The sequence below is a fragment of the Bubalus bubalis genome, chromosome 1 (assembly GCF_019923935.1).
Source record: "Bubalus bubalis isolate 160015118507 breed Murrah chromosome 1, NDDB_SH_1, whole genome shotgun sequence".
Classification (NCBI taxonomy): Eukaryota; Metazoa; Chordata; class Mammalia; order Artiodactyla; family Bovidae; genus Bubalus; species Bubalus bubalis.
In genome coordinates, this window is record NC_059157.1 from 89473012 (window position 1) to 89496403 (window position 23392).

The 23392-nt window shown below is 41.3% G+C and overlaps 2 protein-coding genes across 3 annotated transcripts in view; one reads left to right on the top strand and one right to left on the bottom strand.

Moving 5' to 3' along the window:
- The first annotated feature begins 9110 nt into the window (after positions 1–9110).
- The window catches only part of CMSS1 (cms1 ribosomal small subunit homolog), a 389262-nt gene continuing 374980 nt past the window's right edge, over positions 9111–23392 (top strand). The window contains exon 1 of one of the 2 annotated variants that reach the window (XM_025282546.3): positions 9111–9408. In XM_025282546.3, coding sequence (XP_025138331.3) covers positions 9345–9408 — 64 coding nt within the window. In that variant the 5' untranslated portion in view covers positions 9111–9344. The remainder of the gene's footprint in view (positions 9409–23392) is intronic. The other variant, XM_025282542.3, reaches the window with a different exon arrangement.
- FILIP1L (filamin A interacting protein 1 like) overlaps positions 21044–23392 on the bottom strand; it is a 115068-nt gene continuing 112719 nt past the window's right edge. The window contains exon 5 of the mRNA XM_044940886.2: positions 21044–21238. Within this exon, the coding sequence (XP_044796821.2) occupies positions 21059–21238 (180 nt within the window). The 3' untranslated portion in view covers positions 21044–21058. The remainder of the gene's footprint in view (positions 21239–23392) is intronic.

A 23392-nucleotide genomic window follows, 5' to 3' on the forward strand; every position in this document is an offset into this window, starting at 1 on the left:
TCTCACTGATACACTTGGAAAACAGAGATGGTGCCCCTGATAGAAACAGGCAGTTTCGCAGGGGAGCCTGCTCCAGGCAGGGAAAGAATAGATGCTCGGTTTATACACGGACTTGTGGGATCTGTCTGTGCTCCAAACATGTATTTGCTGAGAAGATAAAGGGTGGAGCCACGAGCCTGGAGAGAGACCTGGTGGCCTATGGTAATAAGAGAGAGAAAAGACTCACTTAAAATCAGTGGCACCATTTGCAGACAAAAATGATTAAACTGCTTTAAAATCTCCCTTACTCGTTGCAGGAATGTATTTGACAAATCCTTTCATCATAGATACAGCAAAGGGAAATGTCATCCCAACCCACATGGAATTACAATGAATTACAAATACATACGGCCACCAAAGGGTGCAAATCAATCATGTTTTTCTATATTTCAGAAAAGTTTTTTTTTTAATGGTCCTTGTGACTCTAAAAGTAAATATCATGCTCATTCCATATTACGAAAAAGAAAAATATCTATGGAATAGCCTTAGAGTTATCTTTCTTCTGGCAAAGAGTTACACAGGATTTCTGATGCTTTCATTTTCAAAACCAATACTTGTATCAGGATCAATTTTATTCTCAAGTAAGCTATTCTTTATGATGTCAAATACCTGTTAATGACTTTTATCATTAGAAGATTATTTTTTGCTAATTCCTAGAGATAAGTGCACTGGAATTTGAATTTTAAAAGTGGGGCACATTATCCCATTTTAGCAAATTACTCAGAAGTTTCTTGTGTATGTTACTGAAACACAGAACCATCTAATTGAATTTTCCTTCAAGGCATCCAGAACCTTTTCAGAGGTTTTTTTCCTTTGCTATCTTAATGCAAGTAAAAATGGACTATTAGATTCAAAGGCACTTCTAAATTAAAGTTTATGATTCTTGTTGAGACCTACAATTCACATGCTTTGTTAAAAACCACCAAGATCTAAAAATTAATTCTATAATGAGCATGGCCAAGTCAGTTCTCATCTGACAAGTGAGTGGCTGGCAGCAACGTTCCCATCTGCTCTTCATTCGTGGGTGACAAACACATTGGGGAAAGTTGATGGAATGCTTACCAGGCTCCAACTGCCTGCTAGTAAGAGCTGCCTTTCCTCACCAAGAACAATGCTGTCTTTGTCATTTGTTCTGCCAAAATCAGAGTCACCAATACAGAACGTGTTAGGAGAGGGTTCTGGGGCCAGGGTCAGAGAACCAATCTCAGCTCCACCAGCTGTGATATCTTGAGTCTATTATTTTAAGGTCTCTAAACTTCAGCTTTTGCACTTACAAAACAGTAGGTGGTAACAGTAACTATCTTCAACACTTGGGAGGCTAGATGAAGTTGTGGCCAGTAATACGGTGTGTTACGGAGGGGTAATGACCGCCACTATTTACTGAGCGACAACCAGGGATCAAAATGCTTTTAAGTGTCTTTATGTATTAACTTAGTCACTCCTTATAATGACTCTATTATTAGCTCCATATTACAGGGGAAGAAACAGAGGCAAGGTAACTTGTCCAAGATCTAATAAAAGGCAATGCCAAAATTTTAACCCATGCATCTGGCTCCACAGTCCACACTCTGAGCTGTTACACCATATGGCCTAAAGGCAGGCAGAAAAGTTCTCAGCTGCCTAAGAAGCAAACCCTGCCAGTAAGGGCTTAGAATATTAGCTTGCCCCTGGAGAGAGACTGATGACCTCAGTTATTTCTTAGTTATTGTCCTTACCAGAGACAACAGAGACAGCCAGCTACCCAAAGAGTATATTGACAGATGTCATGGTGACATCCTTCTCCCTTAAGAGATATGAGGGCAGCTGGCTTTAAAAACTAAAGGGTAAAGGGACTATCTCACACCTATTAGCATGGCTACTATGAAAGAATACAAAACAATACCAAAAATAATAAGTGTTGGTGAGAATATGGAGAAATTGCAAGTCCTGTGCACTGCTGATGGGAAAGTGAAGTTAGGCAGCAGCTGTGGAAAACAGTTGGAGGACCCTCGAAAAATGAAAACCAGAATTACTGTGTGACCCAACATTTCCAGTTCTGAGTAGATACCTCAAAGATCTGAAAGCAGGGACGCAGAGTTAGTTGGCACACTCCAATTCATAGCAACATTATTCACAATATCTAAAAGGTAAAAGCAACCTAAATGTTCTTTGAGGGATCAATGCACAAACAGAACGTGGTATATGCATACGATGCAATATTATTCAGGCTTTACAACAGAAGAAAATCCTGAGACATGTTACCTCATGGATGATCCTGGGGGGCATTATGCTAACAGAAATGAGCGAATAACAAAAGGACAAAAACAATATGATTCCACTTATATGAGACACACAGAGAAGTCAAATCCAGAGACAGAGAGCAGAAGGGTGATTTCGTGCTGGGGGGGAGAAAGGGATGAGGAAGTATTGCTTAGTGGGTGTAGAGTTTGGTTTGCAAGATGAAAGGAGTTCTGGACATGGATGGTGGAGATGGGTACACTACAATGTGTATATATCAAATGCCACTGAACTGTATACACAAAAGTAGTTAACATGGTAAATTTATGTGATGTGCATTTCACAATTGATAATAATCTTAAAAAAAAAATCCTAGAGGGAAAACATCTGTTAATAGGACTAACCCATGATGTAGGAGGTCACTGAAAATGACCTCCAGCAGCCTCCTTTACCAATAAGTTCACCACAGTGTTCACTAAAGGGTAAGGAGTCTTAGTCTTAGCAGTAGCACAGTGGCGGTCCAGAAACCACAAGCAGAAGCCCCAGCCTCTCCCAGGGAAGTTCGGCAGACCACCACGGGGCTGGCACCTACTCTGTTTGCTCCACTTCAGTGGATGTGACCTTCTAGGGAGCTTAAGACCTGGCAGCTAGAGGCGGACAGTCCACTTTCACCCAATGACTCCAAAGGGCAAACTAGAATTGAGTTTCTTCTTTAAGCCTAAACATGTAGTCTCCATGTCAATTTTCTGGTTCCAAAGGTGAAGTTAAAGATCATATGTTTCTTCTAAATGAGGGGATCTCTAGGGCTCATACATATTCAAGATATGCACTCTTTTTAACCATAAGTTTTACTTTAAGCCACTTGACTTCACCAGGTCCTGTGGGGAAAAAGATGGAAAATTCATTGCAATTCTAAGCAGGGTACCCTGCAGGCCGTAAGAGATGGGAAGTAAGCATGGTTTCTGCAACTTACATGTTTCCTAAGGAACAAGGTGTCCCTCTTGTGGCCAGAGGAGAAACAACAGTTTCACAGGCAGGTTTTTTTCCTTACATGAGAAAAGTAGGTCTGTAATTCACTTCTGAGGACAAGAGTGGGGATGGTTTGTTTCTGCTCCATGCTGTCTGGGGCTACAGCTGGAGGGAAATCAACAACTGGGGCCTGTAATCATCTGAAAGCATTTTCATAAACAGGTCTGCCTGTTGATGCTGGCAGTCAGCAGGGACCTCTGCTGAGCTGTGGGCCACAATAACATATGTCCTTTTCATGTGGTTTCTCTGTGTGGTTTTCTCACTGTAGTACACCTGGATTCCAAGCACACATTCCAAGGGAGCCACGTGGAAATGAGTGGGATTTTTAAGATCCAGCCTCAGAAGTCACAGAATATCTTTCCTACCATATTCTATCAGTTGTTTTGCTGTTGTTTAGTCACTAAATCATATCTGACTCTTTTGTGACCCCATGGACTGTAGCCCACCAGGGTCCTCTGTCCATGGAATTCTCCAAGCAAGAATACTGGAGTGGGTTGCCATTCCCTTTTCCAGGAGATCTTCCCAACCCAGGGATCGAACCCATGTCTCCTGCATTGGCAGGTGGATTCTTTACCACTGAGCTACCTGAGAAGCCCAGTGGAGGTGACAGATGCTTGTCCAGTTTCAGAGAGGGAACCAGACTCCACTACTCAATGGAAAGTGCGTCAAAGTCACATCGTAAGAAGAGTAGGTGGGATGGGAAGCACTGGTGGCCATCTTTGTTAAATATAACTGGCAGTATGTCTTCCTAGATATTTAGTGTCTCATCCATAGTGTATACTCACAAGCGGACCTGGACATGGGACACAAAGATGCATACACTTTTGCCCACTGGTTCCCTGCACATGTCTCTTCCCAGATCTCCTTGCTATTGAACTTCAAACATTATATCTTCTAGGCCCCTGGTCCACTGAACCACACAATTCACTGTTCCTCAGGGCTCTATTTACCCTGAGCTCATGTTATCTCTCTCCCCATTCAAAGGAGATAACTCAATGTACACCTTGAAGTTCTGCCTACTAGAAGGACTCTCCTTACTACTGTCCTTTAGGAGCCCTCCCTAGTGGGACTGCAGCACAGTAGCAGTCCATTTTCAGCTCTAATAACATATCAGGCCTGAATCAGTTGTGAATATTTCCACCATTATCATCAACTGGTCACACCTCATGAAGCAATAGGCGTGAGTAAGAAATATAAGACACAGAGATCTTTGCCACCTGTTCATGTATATTACAACCTCTGGACTGCTTAGATATGATCCCATGTATAGAATTTTTGTATTTCTCTGGGTGTTAGCTGTGTGCACCCAACCTTACAAAACCTAGGTCCAGAAGAGCAGCTCTGGTAATATATTCATTTGATGCCTCACAATCAAATGCTTAGTTTTGGCTAGAACTCTGTATCATGTCAGTAGCTGTTTTCTAAATAGTTGGCTGATGAAGGCATCACTTCAGATCAGTTCAGTGGCTCAGTCCTGTCCAACTCTTTGTGACCCCCTGGACTGCAGCACGCCAGGCTTCCCTGTCCATCACCAACTCCCAGAGCTTACTCAAACTCATGTCCATTAAGTCGGTGATGCCATCCAACCATCTCACCCTGTCATCCCCTTCTCCTCCCGCCTTCAATCTTTCCCAGCATCGGGGTCTTTTCCAATGAGTCAGTTCTTCTAATCAGGTGACTAAAGTATTGGAGTTTCAGCTTCAATATCAGTCTTTCCAATGAATATTCAGGGATGATTTCCTTTAGGATTGATTGGTTTGATCCCCTTGCAGTCCAAGGGACTCTGAGGAATCTTCAACACTACAGTTCAAAAGCATCAATTCTTCGGCACTCAGCTTTCTTTATAGTCCAACTCTCACATCCAAACATGACTACTGGAAAAACTGAAGACATGGCCGTACTCTAAAACCCTAGGAGTTGTGCTGTGGTTCTCCTTTCAGGTCCTGCCAGTCTCTACACAGCATCATTAACTATCATCCAGCACCATGGAATCGGCCACACCATTATGAACTAAGAAGAGCAGCATGTTCACAGCCTGGACGCACTGCTGAGTTTTCTCTTCTTTTGCCCCTACTCAAAACTGGCAGCCTTTTGACTTCACTGATAAGTGAGTTAAAGCAGTATTTTCCAGTATGGCTAGGTTAGGTGTAAAATCTAAACAAATGCACCAAATGCTGTTTTCTATTTCTTGCATAGGTAGTAGGTGGTCGATAAAAGATGCAGTAACTTATCCTAAATCAAATCCCTTACACAGTGGAAGTGACAAATAGATTCAAGGGATTAGATCTGATAGAGTGCCTGATGAACGATGTATGAAGGTTTGTGACATTGTACAGGAGGCAGTGATCAAGATCATCTCCAAGAAAAAAAAATGCAAAAAGGCAAAATGGTTGTCCAAGGAGGCCTTACAAATAGCTGAGGAAAAAAAAAAAAAAAAAGACATGAAAGGCAAAGGAGGAAAGGAAAGATATAACCATTTAAATGCAGAGTTCCAAAGAATAGCAGGGAGAGATAAGAAAGCCTTCCTTAGTGATCAGTGCAAAGAAATAGAGGAAAACAATAGATTGGGAAAGACCAGAGATCTCTTCAAGAAAATTAGAGATACCAAGGGAACATTTCATGCAAAGATGGGCACAATAAAGGACAGAAATGGTATGGACCTAACAGAAGTAGAAAATATTAAGAAGAGGTGGCAAGAATACACAGGAGAACTATACAAAAAAGGTCTTCATGACCCAGATAACCACGATGGTGTGATCACTCACCTAGAGCCAGACATCTTGAAATCTGTAGTCAAGTGGTCCTTAGGAAGCATCACTATGAATAAAGCTAGTGGAGGTGATGGAATTCCAGTTGAGTTATTTCAAGATCTAAAAGATGATGCTGTGAACGGGCTGCACTCAATATGTCAGCAAATTTGGAAAACTCAGCAGTGGCTACAGGACTGGAAAAGATCAGTTTTCATTCCAATCCCAAAGAAAGGCAATGCCAGAGAATGCTCAAACTACGGCACAGTTGCACTCATCTCACATGCTAGCAAAGTAATGCTCAAAATTCTCCAAGCCAGGCTTCAACAGTACGTGAACCGTGAACTTCCAGATATTCAAGCTGGTTTTTAGAAAAGGCAGAGGAACCAGAGATCAAATCGCCAACACCCATCGGATCATGGAAAAAGCAAGAGAGTTCCAGAAAAACATCTACTTATGCTTTATTGACTACGCCAAAGCCTTTGACTGTATAGATCACAACAAACTGTGGAAAATTCTTCAAGAGATGGGAATACCAGACCACCTGACCTGCCTCCTGAGAAATTTGTATGCAGGTCAAGAAAGACAGTTAGAACGTAACATGGGAAAATAGACTGGTTCCAAATAGGGAAAGGAGTACATCGAGGTTGTATATTGTCAACCTGCTTATTTAATTTCTATGCAGAGTACATCATGAGAAATGCCAGGCTGGATGAAGCACAAGCTGGAATGAAGATTGCCCGGAGAAATATCAATAACCCAGATGTGAAGAATACCCACAACCCAGATGTGACAACCCTTATGGCAGAAAGTGAAGAACTAAAAAGCCTCTTGATGGAAGTGAAAGAGGAGAGTGAAAAAGTTGGCTTAAAACTTAACATTCAGAAAACTAAGATCATTGCATCCAGTCCCATCACTTCATGACAAATAGATGGGTTAATAATGGAAACAAGGAGAGACTTTATTTTCTTGGGTCCAAAATCACTACAGATGGTGACTGCAGCCATGAAATTAATAGACATTTGCTCCTTGGAAGAAAAGCTATGTCCAACCTAGACAGCATATTAAAATGCAGAGACATTACTTTGCCAACAAAGTTCTGTCTAGTCATAGCTATGGTTTTTCCAGTAGTCATGTATGGATGTGAGAGTTGAACCATAAAGAAAGCTGAGAGCCAAAGAATTGATGCTTTTGAACTGTGGTGTTGGAGAACACTCTTGAGAGTCCCTTGGACTGCAAGGAGATCCAACCAGTCCATCCTAAAGGAAATCAGTCCTGAATATTTGTTGGACAGACTGATGCTGAAGCTGAAACTCCAATACTTTGGCCACCTGATTCGAAGAACTGACTCTTTGGAAAAGATCCTGATGCTGCATGGAAAAGACTGAAGGCAGGAGGAGAAGGGGATGTCAGAGGATGAAAGAGTTGGATGGCATCACCAACTCTAAGGACATGAGTTTGAGTAAGCTCTGGGAGTCGGGGATGGACAGGGAAGCCTACCCTCTGCAGTCCATGAGGTCGCCAAGAGTCGGACATGACTGAGTGACTGAACTGATTCGCATTCATCCTCATCAGATTGAGAGTCCCGGTCCTTTCTGAGAATGCATTCCCATCATTAGCTTAGACCTTTACTCTTACATGCAGTACTTTCCCTCTCAAGTTGGTGAAATCTGGAAGTCAGGATCATATCCTATTCATCTTTAAACCAGTATTCAAAACATAGTGCCAGGCACACCACGTGTATTTAATGCATGTTGTATGACTTTCACCTCAGTGTCTGTCCTGAAAAGTATCGTCCACACTTACTTTCCAGCTGGCCCCAGCACAAGGTGCCAAGCGGCCATCTCTGCCACTTCAGGACATGAGACCAGCATTGTAGGTCTCTTACCTAAACTTGGGCAGCAATTGGCTCCTTTTTTCTTCCCTTGTTTCACAAAACCAAGAGGGGTCGGCGCAACCCAAGAGGATGTGGGGAAGTCGACTCTGAAACCCTGATTTCTTGGGTCTGTCCGTGGGCAATCCCTTCTGGACCAGTGAAAATTTTCTTCCCTCATATCGTATATATTAAATAAAAAAAAAGCAGACATCTACCACAAAGGTCCAAAATTCATGGTCATGATGTGCACTTTTATTTTTATTTTATAACTTTACAATATTGTATTGGTTTTGCCAAATATCAACATGAATCCGCCACAGGTATACACGTGTTCCCCTTCCTGAACCCTCCTCCCTCCTCCCTCCTCGTATCATCCCTCTGGGTCGTCCCAGTGCACCAGCCCCAAGCATCCAGTATCCTGCATCGAACCTGGACTGGCGACTCGTTTCATATATGATATTATACATGTTTCAATGCCATTCTCCCAAATCATCCCACCCTCTCCCTCTCCCACAGAGTCCAAAAGACTGTTCTATATACATCAGTGTCTCTTTTGCTGTCTCGTATATAGGGTTATTGTTACCATCTTTCTAAACTCCATATATATGCGTTAGTATACTGTATTCGGAGAAGGCAATGGCACCCCACTCCAGTACTCTTGCCTGGAAAATCCCATGGATGGAGAACCCTGGTAGGCTGCAGTCCATGGGGTCGCTAAGAGTTCGACACGACTGAGCGACTTCACTTTCACTTTTCACTTTCATGCATTGGAGAAGGAAATGGCAACCCACTCCAGTATTCTTGCCTGGAAAATCCCAGGGATGGGGGAGCCTGGTGGGCTGCCGTCTATGGGGTCGCACAGAGTCGGACACGACTGAAGCGACTTAGCAGCAGCAGTAGCAGCAGCATACTGTATTGGTGTGCACGTTTTTTAAAAAAGCAAACACTGAAAAACACTGACGCCCAAACTGTAACATACAGACGAAAACACATCCACGTGCTACGGTCTTCTCCCGCGATCCGAAGCCTTTGAAAATGAATGGAGAAAAACTGTCTTAGCATTCTGTCTCCCACTTTCGACAATATCTATTCGGCAAAAATAAAACCTAAACAAAAAGTTTTAAAATAAGCATTTAAAAAGTAAATACACTTTTATTTTTGCTTACGTGTCTTCTCTTCTTTTGGCTTTTGTAGCGGTTTAAGTCTTCAAACTGATCCTGCTCGTCCACACGGGTGTAGAAACTGCGACGAGTTGGACACGGCTGCCGGAGAGGCGGGGCCGATGTTATGATGTCATCGCCACGGGGCGGAGGCGACAGTGTCTGAGAAGAGGCTCCGCGTGCTGCAACGCCCGCTACCCGGCTCTGAGGCAGCGCGAATCCCGGCTAGCGCCTGCTCTTCCCTGTTGGTCCGCCCCGGCCGAGTCCCGCGTGGAGATGGCAGACGACCTTGGAGACGAGTGGTGGGAGAACCAGCCGGCAGGAGCAGCCAGCAGCCCAGGTACCCACTCTGCCCGCGCTCCTGCGGGGCCTCCCGCACACCCAGCCCTTCCGTGAGCCTCAGCCCGGGCTCGCGCAGCCGCTGGCGGTGGCCGCGGTCTGTCCCGCGGTGGTGCGCGCCTCTGTGGGAGCGCGCGAGCGCTGAGGAGCAAGTGGGGCAAGAGATCTACTAACACGTGAAACAGACAAGTGTGACAGTAACTCAGATCTGCCCTCTAGCCAGGAGGAATCCCTTCCCAAGCCGTTTTCTGTTTTTCCTTATTTCTTAATGGATAAGACAGTTTATGCGGAGACTGGGAGTTTGAGCGTAACGGTTAAGGGTTAACTCCTGGATTAGATTCAGACTGCTTCTGTTCAGGTCGCTCCTACAGCCCTTTAATACTGTTTCGCCCCCTTTTCCTCATCTGTAAAATAAGGGTAATGGTGCCAGTTTCGTATGATTGTCGTGAAGATTAAATGAAGATAACACAAATAATGCCCTTTAGCACAGTGCCTGGTCCATAACACGTGCGCAGTAAATAAAAGCTTTAGTTTTTCTTGCTATCATCATCATCATCATCATCATGTAATTTGGACTTTTAGAACCTGAGACTTGGAGAGTCGCTTGGATTCACGCATTTGACAGCTGAGGAACATGAGACCTAAAGCTATCAAATAACATGACAAGTTCACAAAGCTGGTTGGTGTCAGAAACAAGACTAGAATTCAGTTAACACACTTCGGATGTGTTTATTATGTTGTGTGTACCCACTGACGGTGCAGTGAACATTTTATCCTTGAGTAGACAGTGTTAAATAAAGCATTAAATAACTCCTAACCACAGGCTGGCCTTGAATTTTTCAAGTCCCTGGCTTAATATACAATTTTTTTTTTTAAATCATTCTTCAAGGTCTGCCTCTCTTCTTTACTAGATTCTAAGATTTTTTGAAGAAAAAGCCAAAGCCTGATTCATGTCTGCAGAGTCCAGGGGGCCTTGCACATGATTGACAGTTAATACATATTTGCTACAAACACTAATGTTGAAATATCAGTTGAGAAATAGCCATTAAAAACAACAGAATTCTATTTACTACAGCATCGTTTCCAGAAGGACAGGCTTTAGGTACAACCTGAGCAGATGGCATTTTTACAAAGGTTGACAATATAATACTTCCTTGATTAAACTTCTTGACTCTCTTTGTGGCTTTGTTTTTAGCAGATGTATGTACTTGAAGGCACAAATACCTTTTTTTGCAGGTTGTAGTATTTCACGTTTAATAACCCCTGCCACTCATAACTGAGGTGTTAAAAACTATATTTCATGGCATGATTCAAGGATAAAGGCTAATTAAGAAGTAAATATTTTTTGAGTGGTAAAGGGGTCTTAATTCTTGGTTCTAGTCCTTTCTCTTGCCCATTGCCAGCTATATGTCTCTGAAGTTAGTCACCCTTTGAAAAGAAGGAAATTAACATGTATTGAATATCTACTGTATGCCAGATGTTTTCATAAATATGAATTCATTTAATCTTCATAACATGCTTAAAAAGTAAGCATTTTAATTTAATATTCATAACATGCCTAAAAGGTAAGTGTTACCTTCATGTTTAAATGACAGACAAGGGAGAGATCTGGCAAGAGGTTAGTCAAGAGCACCTGACTTTCAAGATCACACTTTTCCCACATTACTGTGTGGCTTCTCTGGTCCTCAGTGTCACAATCTGTAAAGTGAGGGATGCTTAAAGATCGCCTTTTTAAGGGTTTTACCAACAAAGAGTTTTAAACTTTGAACCTAGATAGAACTGTGAAGTGCTACAGCCTCTCTCATCTAAGTTGCCAGGATTCCCATCAAGGTATGTTGGAGTCTCCAGGATCACCTTACTTTTTAGGTTCTTTCTAAGTGTAAGTCTGAGCTTTGAAAATTGCCAACATTAAATTTATCAGAGGCCTTTGCTTTGTTACCTGCTTTGAAGATAGGTAAGTGTATGTGCTTCCTTGAGATCTGCTTGGTTGATTAGTTACTGGTGATTTTTCTAACTAATCTGAATAATGCTTCTGGTTCAGAAGAAATCACAGTTGCACCAATTCAGGTTTCCTAATCCTACCAGTGTTAATAGAGAAACATCAGTCTAAAATGTGTGAATTATATTTTGTTTTGAAAGTCAAAAGAGAACTAGCGCCTTAAGTCACTGAAAGAAAAGGTTGTAAAATGCCTTTATTCCTGTATGTGTTACACTGTGTGTATGCTCAGTTGTGTCCAGCTCTTTGGGACTTCATGGACTGTAGCCCACCAGGCTCCTCTGTCCATGGAATTTTCCAGCCAAGAATACTGGAGCAGGTTGTCCTTTCCTACTCCAGGGAATCTCCCCAACCCAGGAATCAAACGCGCGTCTCCTGCATTGGCAGGCGGGTTCTTTTTAAAACTGATGTGTTATGCTACTTGGAGAAGGTAATGGCACCCCACTCCAGTGCTCTTGCCTGGAAAATCCCATGGACGGAGGATCCTGGTGGGTTGCAGTCCATGGGGTCGTGAACAGTCGGACATGACTGAGCGACTTCACTTTCACTTTTATGCATTGGAGAAGGAAATGGCAACCCACTCCAGTGTTCTTGCCTGGAGAATCCCAGGGACGGGGGAGCCTGGTAGGCTGCCGTCTATGGGGTCGCACAGAGTCAGACACGACTGAAGTGACTTAGCATAGCATAGCATGCTGCTGCTGCTGCTGCTAAGTCGATTCAGTCGTGTCCGACTCTGTGCGACCCCAGAGACGGCAGCCCACCAGGCTCCCCCGTCCCTGGGATTCTCCAGGCAAGAACACTGGAGTGGGTTGCCATTTCCTTCTCCAATGCATGAAAGTGAAAAGTGAAAGTGAAGTCGCTCAGTGGTGTCTGACTCTTAGTGACCCCATAGACTACAGCCTACCAGGCTCCTCTGTCCATGGGATTTTCCAGGCAAGAGTACTGGAGTGGGGTGCCATTGCCTTCTCCGGCATAGCATGCTACTTGCCTATAAAAGTAAGCATCTTTCCTTGAAAATCCCCTGTTCCTAGTTCATGCTTATGGTGGCAAGGTGATGGAGCATTTAGTCATTTATTCAAAAGTCTATCTACATTTATCTACCACAAAAGCCTAACATTCGGGGTTGTGAATTCTTATGTACATTTTCTAAGAGGAAGCTATATATACACATGGATGCCCAAACCCTGACACACACCGCATATAATACTCATCCAGCTATCTGTTGTCAAGTAAATGAACGTTTTTGCTGTTTTCATGACTTCTTGGATGTGCTTTGTAATTCAGAGTCCATTACTAAAGGTCTTGATCTACATATGACCTTTTTTTTGCATACATCTTTTAGCTTTTCGTGGAGAAGGCAGTGGCACCCCACTCCAATACTCTTGCTTGGAAAATCCCATGGACGGAGGACCCTGGTAGGCTGCAATCCATGGGGTCGTGGAGAGTTGGACATGACTGAGCGACTTCCCTTTCACTTTTCACTTTCATGCACTGGAGAAGGAAATGGCAACCCACTCCAGTATTCTTGCCTGGAGCATCCCAGGGACGGAGGAGCCTGGTGGGCTGCCATCTATGGGGTCGCACAGAGTCGGACACATCTGAAGCGAATTAGCAGCAGCAGCAGTTTGGCTTTTCATAAGCTGTTGTTTTTCTAGAGTCATTCCTTTTTTTTTTGCACATAACTTTATCGTGCTTCACAGATACTACATAATTGAAGGTTTGCGTTGACCCTGTATTGGTTAGCCTTTTTTGGCAATAAATTATTTTTTACTTAAGGTATGTACTCTTTTTATATGTAATGCTATTGCACACTTAACAGAGTACAGAATAGTGAAATGTAACTTTTATACACACTGGGAAACCAAAAAATTCATGTGACTTTCTGTATTGTGATACTCACTTTATTGTGGTGGTCTGGAACTCAACTGAAATATCTCCAAGGTATGCCTGTGCTAAAATCCTGAATTGTACTGGAGCCCAACATGGGACCTGGCACTTAGTAGATGTTTAGTAGATATTAGCTGAATGAGTGAATGCATGCTACAGGACTTTTGGTGATAATGTACACAAGTAGACATACAATTTCTCATCCAGTCTGGACACTTTTGAGAGTGGAAAGCCATGCTCTTAGAGTTTTGCTGGGACTGTCTACTTGAGATGTCTGGTTACCCTGTTGGCATCATCATTGGTGGGGATTGGAGTCATGGCCCAGGACAAGGCAACTGAGACTTGCCTCTGCTGAGGTGTGTGCTGCCCAGTCTGCCTCAGGCAACAGAATCTAGAAATCCTCTACTGAGTTCTAATATTTCATTTCACTTATTTCTTTATTCTCTGCTTTATTCCTTGCCTACCTTAAGAAATTATTGAATTGCATGCTATAGTCCCTGGGGTTGCAAAGAGTGGGACACGACTTAGGGCCTAAACAACTATACGTAATACTGCATAACACATAATTACTGCAATACATACAGTAAACAGTACATGCAGCAGAATCATGATTCCAAAACATTAGTGCTAAAGTGACCAGGTGCAGTTCACCAAACTGGGCACTTTCTCAGTGTGAAGCTGAATGTTACCCACATTACGGTTTTTGTGACTTATGGAGCAGAGCAGAGAATTCTTGCTGTTGGAAGCAGTCAGTCATTCACTAACTGAAGAGAACACTGATTGTTTTCCCTTTTTATTCCAATAATATGCTCACTAAATTATCAAGTCAAGAGTCCAGTAGACAGCTGGGTTTATGAGTCTGCAGCTTCAGGATTGCATCTGGAGACATGGATTTAGGAATGACTGGCACATGTATAACTTACTTTTAAAGAGAATATTTTTAGCAAACTACAGGACTCTTCGCTTCCACTTCTTTTGAGGAGGGTTTTTCATATTCTTCCCTGGAGTATTCTAAACCTTTGATGCCATCTCTTACTCATCATCTAACTGGAAAACTGAAGTATGAAGACATTTCTGTGTACACTGCAGGGAGACAGCAGGTAACAATACTGATTTGCACTTACTGAGTGGTGACTCTTTGCCAGATACTGTTTTGATTGCATTCTATGTACTGGCTCATTTAATCTTCACAGATTATTCTATAACCATGATATAGTTACTATTATCTTCTTTTTTTTTAAGGAGGAAATTGAGGCACTAAGTAGTTCAGTGATTTGCCCAATGTCATTCAGTTGGTAAGTGGAGAGGCAGAGATTCATAGACAGGCAGTCAGGAAGCCAGTCTGTGCACTTAAATTTCTCAAAGTTATGTAATTATCAATGATAACAATTTCATCTCTAAAATAATAGTTTATAAACCTTTTGTTTATATATGTCATTGTTGTCAAATTGTCTGTTAACTCTTAGTCTCCCAAAGTGTACTGTTCTAAAGAACACTGACTACTTAGATGCAAATAAGCCGGTTGCACCATTGGACTTTGCAGAACAGTCTCTTCCCAGACACTCATACTTGGCCCTAGAACACAAGGCTCATATACCTGGCTGTCTTCTTGAAGTCTTAACTTATTTGATGAAAATGTTAAATGTAAATGAGGCCCAACTCCTGAATTTTTCCCTAAATCTGCTTTTTCTCCAGACTTCCCTATCTCAGTAAATTCAATCACCAATTAACCAGTTTCGCAAAGGCCTAGGATTATTCTGATTTATTCGTTTACTTTTGTCACCCATTACGTCTGATCTATCCAGTCTTGTCTCTGTCCCCAAAACACATCCTGAATTTATTTTTCCTTTTATTATTATTTTTTGCTTGTTTGTTTACGTCATCTGAATATGTGCTGTTATCCTCGCTTGCCTAAACCTCTGCAGTAAGCTAACAGGGCTCCCAGCTTCCATCTTGTCCCTCTGTTCTTCACTCAGCAGCTGTAGTGATCAATCACATCACATTCCTGCTTAAACCTGTCAGTGGCTCCCCCGATGGATTGCTTACCATGGTTGCTATCTGCTGGAACCTTCTTACTCTCCTCTAGGTTATGCTGTACCAGCCACACCAGCCTTCATACTGTGCCGCAGCTGACCAAGCTCATTCTGTCTTATCCATTTGCAGTAGCTATTACTCTTCCTTTCTGGGCTGTCCTGAATTTTGAATGGTTGGCCTTTTCTTGACATTAAGACCTAGGTTCAGACATACTAAATAGGAAGCCCTTCCTGTTCAGTCAGTCTAGAGTAGCTATCCACTTACATTATCATGTTATAGTAATTCTCATCAGAGCTATGGTCACCAACTATTATTTTCCTTATTAAACTATTGCAGTCTCCCCACATTAGTACATAAGTACCATGTGAGCAGAGATTAGTTTATCTTGTTCTTTGCTGTATCCTCAGGGCTACTTAGAAGACACTCATTAAGAATTTGTTCATTAAGAAATTAACTCTTAGTATTTCCCAGCCACATCTTGGAGACTTTAACCTAGGATTTCCACATCTAAAGAAACTTGGTCCACTGGAAAGGTTGTCAGCATCCTGCTCAGGCTTTTGTTAAACTTGGCAGGTGTTGCTTTTCTCTTTCTGAAAATGTGTTAGAAGTCCATGTTTTATAACTGTGTCTACTACCGTTTCATTCTAACCACATTTGGATTTAGTTTTTAATTTATGTTTTGAAATTCTGTATTTGAAAGGACAGAAGACTTTTGCTTTGTAAATGAGCTGGTAATTCCCACTAGTGATGGCTTTTATCACCTAAAATCTTTGTGATTGTTCATTTTGTTTGAAATTGCTGAAGTAAGCATTATAAATATTTTTGTTGTAATATTACTTTATCCTTTAAAAAAATCACATTGCTGTATGCTAAGTTCCTTCTGGAAATGGTGAAGTTGGGGCACACCTTGGATTTTTTAAGCCTAAATAGCTTATGTTTTTGTGTTTTTTTGCTTTTCTAACATTAATTTTACCTATAGGCATCCATGCATGGTAGATGTTGTAAAGCATTGTCTCTGCATGTAAAATTCAGACTGGGAATATTTACAGTTGATGTTGATAACATACATCAGAGGATCAATTTCAGAGCTTTGTTGTTTTCAAAATCATTTATTGAGCCGTCATGCTTGTCCCTCTTTTAGAAATTGCAATGGAGTTAGAGGAAAAAACATAATCTGTTTACCTTATGAAATTTACACATTGATATGGTTCAAACAAAATGCAAGTAATATTATTTTAAGACAGATGTTTAAGGGCAGAAAACAGGGGTAGGATAAATTTTAAAAAGAAAGAGGAGAGAGCATACAACATTTTTGTTCTGCACTTGAAGATTGTAACAAATGGACCAAGTTTTACTTTACTGTACACAATTTCTATGATTCTTGTAAATGATTGAACAAGTGGTATGGGTATGTATGCATGCATGCTCAGTCATGTCTGACTCTTTGAGACCTCATGGACTGTAGGTCACCAGGCTTTTCTGTCCATGGAATTTTCCAGGCAAGGATACCAGAGTAGGTTGCCATTCCCTTCTCCAGGGGATCTTCCCGACCCAAGATCGAACCCAGGCCTCTTGCATCTCCTGAATTGGCAGGCAAATTCTTTACCACTGGTCCACCTGGGAATCCCTAAAGAAGTGGTTCTTGACAATTATGAATGTTTAAAGGTGCAGATTTACACATCTTTCTCTAAATTACACGTATAGTAGTTCTGCTGTCTTAGAAAATACCAGGAATATAGAAGGCCTAGAAATAGTTTGTTTCCCCACTCAGATTCAGCAGTAGCACATTTCATTATTTTGTGACATAAATCCTTTGACCTATTCTTATCTGACGTTCTTTAGTTGAACACTTTAGTGCATATGTGGAAGTATACATTTTACAAAAGATATCACAAGCAAACTTGAAATATAGTTTTTTCATTTTCATCAGCCTTTATGGAATTTTTAATCACATTCTTAAATGGCTAGCATTGCTTTTACCAATTAGTTGATTAAGCTCTTCTTAAGTTGTTGAGTTCCTTGTTAGTCTAGATCACACTAGAACAGTGGTAAGGAAACTTTTTTTGTAAAAGGCTAGATAGTAAATAGTTTAAACTGTGTTGGCCAGTCAGTGTCACAGCTACTCAACTCTGCTATTGTAGCATAAAAATGATCATATAATAAATATGTAAACAAATGAACATGGCTGTGTTCCAACAGAATGTTATCTAGAGACAATGAAATCTGAATTTCATGTAATTTTCACATCTCACAAAATATTCTTGATGTTTTTTCCTATTTAAAAATATAAAAACTATTCTTAACTTGCAGAACATACAGAAAGACAGTGGGCTGAATTTGGCCTGTGGGCTGCAGATCCCTGCCTCAGACTCAGTGTTAGACCCCCAGTGTTATGACACATATCATTTGAAACATGTCCCAAAGAGAATTCCACATCACATCACATACTCCATTACTTAGCCCATACTTGCCAGTCATGTATTAGATCAGTCATTTTCCTCTTAAAATCAGACAATTGATTCTAAAAAGTTACAAGGAGATCAGTTCAGAAATCATTGAAGTTAAATAAGTGAAGAGACGAGAAAAGACTCCAGCATACAAATATCAGGTTATTAAACTTTTCTTTTTTCACAATTTGAATGTATCTTTGTTTACTTGTATATTTATCTGTTTTAAAATTTAACCTAATAAAAGCAGTCTAAAATTATCAGGATAGCTTCTTTTATTTTTATTTTTACAAGGAGCATATTTCTGCAGAAACAGGATTATGCTCAGGAGACAGCATTCTTTATATTTTGGTTGTGTTGCAGGTCAAACACCATTTTGTTGAACTTATCCTGGTTGTAAGTTGTTCATGCATTTTTATTATATTACATATTGCTTTAAAATAAGAAGTATAGTTTTTGGCTGATAATCCTTTTGTTAGAATAGATTTTGTTATTTTAAAGACCTGTCTAAATAGTATTCAGTTCAGTTCAGTCACTCAGTCGTGTCCAGCTCTTTTCGACCCCATGGACTGCAGCACACCAGGCTTCCCTGTCCATCAGCAACTTCCAGAGCTTGCTCAAACTCATGTCCATCGAGTCAGTAATGCCATCCAATCATCTCATCCTCTGTTGGCCCCTTCTCCTCCTGCCTTCAGTCTTCTGCAGTATCAGGATCTTTTTCAGTGAATCTGTTCTTTGCATCAGGTGGTCAAAGTATTGGAGCTTTAGTTTCGGCATCAGTCCTTCCAGTGAATATTCAGGACTGATTCCCTTTAGGATTGACTGGTTGATCTACTTGAAGTCCAAGGGACTCTCAAGAGTCTTTTCCAACACCACAGCTCGAAAGCATCAATTCTTTGGCGCTCAGCCTTCGTTATGGTCAAACTCTCACATCCATACGTGACTACTGGAAAAGCCATAACTGACTATACAGACCTCTGTTGGCAAAGTACTGTCTCTGCTTTTTAATTTGCTGCCTAGGTTTGTTATAGCTTTTCTTCTAGGGAGCAAGTATCTTTTAATTTCATGGCTGCAGTAACTGTCCGCAGTGATTTTGGAGCCCAAGAAAATAAAATCCATTTAAAGATGGATTTCTGCTACTCGCTTGCTCATCTTCAAGGTAAAATATTCCCAGGGTGTTGTGTTTTTCTGTGAGTACTGTTGGTGCTTGTTTTGCCTGTTTTGTTTCATGCTTCTTTCCAGTCTGTTTGGGTTCCACCCTACGAGGTTCAGTGTTTCCTCTTTGTATTAGCATAATTATCAGTGTTGAATGTTATGCAGCATAACTGCTTTTCCTGACCCTGTCATGTACCATTGCCATCTCTTAGTACATTTCCTCACTTAATTCTTGACTGAATGGCTTTTCTGTCCCTCATTCACTCATTCTCTGTTTGCCGAATATTACCTGCTAATATCAGGCATGGTCATAAGCCCCCTCCACTTTTTCCCACTTCACCATCTACCTATTACTGCCCTGTACTTCCTTCTGAACTGTCTCGTATTATTGTCATGTCAGAGGGTTATCATCTTTTGTAGTCCATTCCTTCCATTGTTCCCTTACTGCTTTCCTTTAGCTTAGACTTTTCCACTTGGTGTTTTTAATCCAATTAACCCCCTACCTTCCCCTTATGCCACTTGCCTGCTGACTGCTGCACGTCATCCCTCTTTTTGACTTGCATAGCTCAGTGCTGCCCAGGCTTTCAGCCCCTTCTCCTCTTCCCTGAAATTGAAGTGGGCCCCAGGGGCATTTGTATAGTGCCATCAGTGCACTGGAGCGGGCTTGGCTGGATGAATGTGGAAGTGGCAGTTCCTTTGCTCCTGCTCTGCTGACTGCATCCCAGGACAGTGAGCTAAAGCATTGTCCTTAACCAGGAGTATTTCTTCCAGGATTATGCCTCCAGTTCTTGGTGCCAAGGTACAGAAAACCTTGCGTCATGCTCTTCTAGAATTTATTTTTTTTCTGACTGAAGCTTTGTGAGATGTAACTGTGTCCCATGTCAAAAATACATTTGTCTTAAAACATCATTGTGTTACTCTGCCCACACTAAATTACAGACACATCTTTCTGTAGATTCAGTGAGTTTTTAGTGTGAAGAAAATAACTAGTTTACTGCCAGGAACCTGAGCTCTGCCTTGTAGATGATTGGTTGAATTCAGTATTCTGTAGTTGGACGTAGTCATGGATGATCAGAACTTAAGGAACCAGGGGAATTATTTAGCTTCTCTGTTTTTGCATTCTGGAAACTCAGGGCCTAGGCTAATGAATGCCAAGCTCTGTGCCAAATGAGTGAAAAATTTGAATTGGAACTTGAGTCTCCTGATCACAAGCTTTTGTTGAATCAAGTGCTTTTTCTATAGTGTTGGTTCAGATGTAATTTAAAAATGTCATATGAGATGATAAAAATTTTTTTAAAACATCCAAGACAGTGATTCATATCTCCCTAAAAGATCTCAGTATTAATGACCTTTGACTCTCAGGTGTCCTGATTACTATAGAAAGTAAAGATATCTAAAATGGTTTGCTTTACAAGCCTAGCAGTGAGATTCCATGACCTGGTATATACAGGAGGGGCAACTTACTAGGAAAAGAAGGACAGAAGACTATGTGCCTGCAGCCAAGTGTACACACTACCCCAGCAATTACTAGGTAGGCCACAAAAAGGACGTGTTTGGCTGTTACTCATTTTTGTTGTTCCTTTCCTTCTTGTAACTAAGAAGAACCACTTTTTTTTTTTTTTCCCCTCCTGGTCAAAAGAAGTCATAATTTCAGACCTTAAAGTATGATTTTAATCAACCTGCCATTTTTAATCTGACTTTCTTGAAGCAGAGTAGGAATTCTTGCTACCACATATTCTTAGCGAAGTTCTGTGGAATGAAGAATTACTTCCGGGTTCACCAGAAAATTTTCAAAGTATTCCAACAAATCCAGTCCTGTTTTAGGCTAATGTCCAGCTTTGGGTTGCATTACAAGTAGATGGCGAGTTGGGAGGATTTGGGATGTGTGTCTGGGCCTATGATTTTATGTGTATGTGTATGCATATACATACATAGGTGAAAGAATGTAGTTGTGCTGCTCCTTCAGGATGGTATTCACCAGGCCCAGCAGCCTGTGAATGAACCATCTGTCTGTCTGCTGCGTCGCCTTTTCCTGGAGAGGTGGCCCTTCATCTTTGTCCTTCCGTGCTAATAACTCCAGGTTCCCAGATATTTCTGTCTATGAATGTATCCCAGCACTGCATTGGCACAACTTACCTTTTCCCTCCCAAGTGGAGGAAGGTATTAGAGGTGACAGTCCTTATGATGTGTAGCTTCCCACTGCCAGTCTTATCCATAGGCCCTGGGGGAGCTTTAGGGGAAGGCTTAGTGATGCCTGTAGATTTTGGTTTAGGGATCCGTGTTGGAATTCTCTGCTTGCATACCTCCTTGATCTTGAATTAAACAGAAAAACAGAAGGTAGTTAATAGTACAGTTGGTAGAGAAGCAGACATTGTTTAGGACATAGAGTCAGATTGGAGATTTTGGCATTTTTGAAAACACTAGGTTCTAGGGACGTATCGGACACAACTGAGCGACTTCACTTTGACTTTTCACTTTCATGCATTGGAGAAGGAAATGGCAACCCACTCCAGTGTTCTTGCCTGGAGAATCCCAGGGATGGAGGAGCCTGGTGGGCTGCCGTCTATGGGGTCGCACAGAGTCGGACACGACTGAAGCGACTTAGCAGCAGCAGGGACATATCAGATTAAGGATTGTCATGTTGAAGAAAAAAAATTCAGTTAAACAATTCACCAACATGAGTTAAGTGTGTGCTGTGTTCAAGATTCTCAAGTGTAGGTAATGTTAGATACAGAGATAAATAACTTATGTTTCTTGCTTTTTAGCAATCATGGTATAGTGGGAGATAAACAAGAGAAGTGTCCCAAATTCATCTCAGAGTTTAATGAGATTGCCAGAGAAAGGTGAATTTCAAATGAGGGGTCTAAGAGAGCTTCATCGAGAAAGTAACATTTATCTTGGGCCTCCAAAGACTAGGGGTTTCCCTGGTGGCTCAGAGGGTAAAATGTCTGCCTCCAATGCTGGAGACCTGGGTTTGATCCCTGGGTTGGGCAGATTCCCTGGAGAAGGAAATGGCAACCCACTCCAGTACTCTTGCCTGCAAAAATTGCATGGACAGAGGAGCCTGGTAGGCTACAGTCCATGGGGTCGCAAAAAGTCGGACATGACTGAGCAACTTCACTCACTCCAAAGACTAGTAGGATTGTTAACAGCAGAATGGGAGAGCATTCCAAAGTAAAGGAATACTTTGACAACGTTCCTGAGGTAGGAAATTGGATACAGTTGAGAAATGGAATGACTTTAAATTAGGTTGCGTTTGAGAAACAGAATGGGAATGTAGACTAGGGCTAGATAGGGGAAATTGTACCTGATTCTATAGACTGTGTGTGTGGGGCGGGGTGGGTGGTGGTAGGGGAATAATAAGGACTTAGGCTGAGGGAAGACATATTGTGGAGGTACAATTGAACTAATATTTGTCCACAGCATATGAAGGGTGAGAGAGGAGTCACAGGTTGAATGATCTTGACTGGGAAAGTAGGTTGTGGAGTGTGAAAGAGTAAAGGCTTGATTTAGTTCATATTTGCTTGGAAATATACTCATTTATTTAGGAAAAATATTCTTGATTAAGAATACGTGTTGGTAAAGAGATGGGAAAAAGGTCTCAGGTAACTGCAGTTCTCCCATTATAACCCACAGGGATGACGATGGTGAAGACAACTTCCCCCATTTTGTTGCATTGTTCTTTCCTTGCTGTGACCTCAAAAATAGAAATCTTTTAAAAATGCGTTGTCGTTTTCATCATATATTCCAAATAGTGTTTTTACAGAAACCCTTTTTGTGTTGTTTTTTATTCTGTAGAAATCTGTTTACACATTTTTATTATACTGATAAAAGTACAGTAAAGTCCCATGGTCTCTTTATGTAAACATTCACTTATTTTAAGTGCCCCCTAACTATTAATAGCAACCACATTTAGGTTTTCAAATAAATACTACCCAGACTTGGCTAGAAAATATGAATCCTTCAATAAAGTATAAACTATATGAGGAATATGCTTTCTTTTGGTACAGCCTTCTCTATGCCTAGGCACTAGGAGCGTTGTTAGGCTTTAGTGTTCTTACTGACATTTTTTTTAATACTTAATCCTAAGCATGGCAACCCACTCCAGTATTCTTGCCTGCAGAATCCCCATGGACAGAGGAGCCTGGTGGGCTACAGTTCATAGGGTCACAAAGAATTGGACATGACTGAGAGACTAAGCACAGCACAGCAAGCATAGCAAATGAAGTATTGATACTCCGATATCATTCTCCTGCCAGGAAATAATCACAGATGCAGGCAAGGCTCTTTGTTTTAGCATTATTTATAACAGTGAAAAGTAGACATAGTTTAAGGCTGTAATAATCAGTATAGAGTAAATGAATTACACTGTAATCACATGAAAATATTATGCTGTCTTTAAATAATGATGCTTTTGAAGATATAGAAAACTGTTTACTGGAAATGTTAAAAGCAGGATTTAAAAC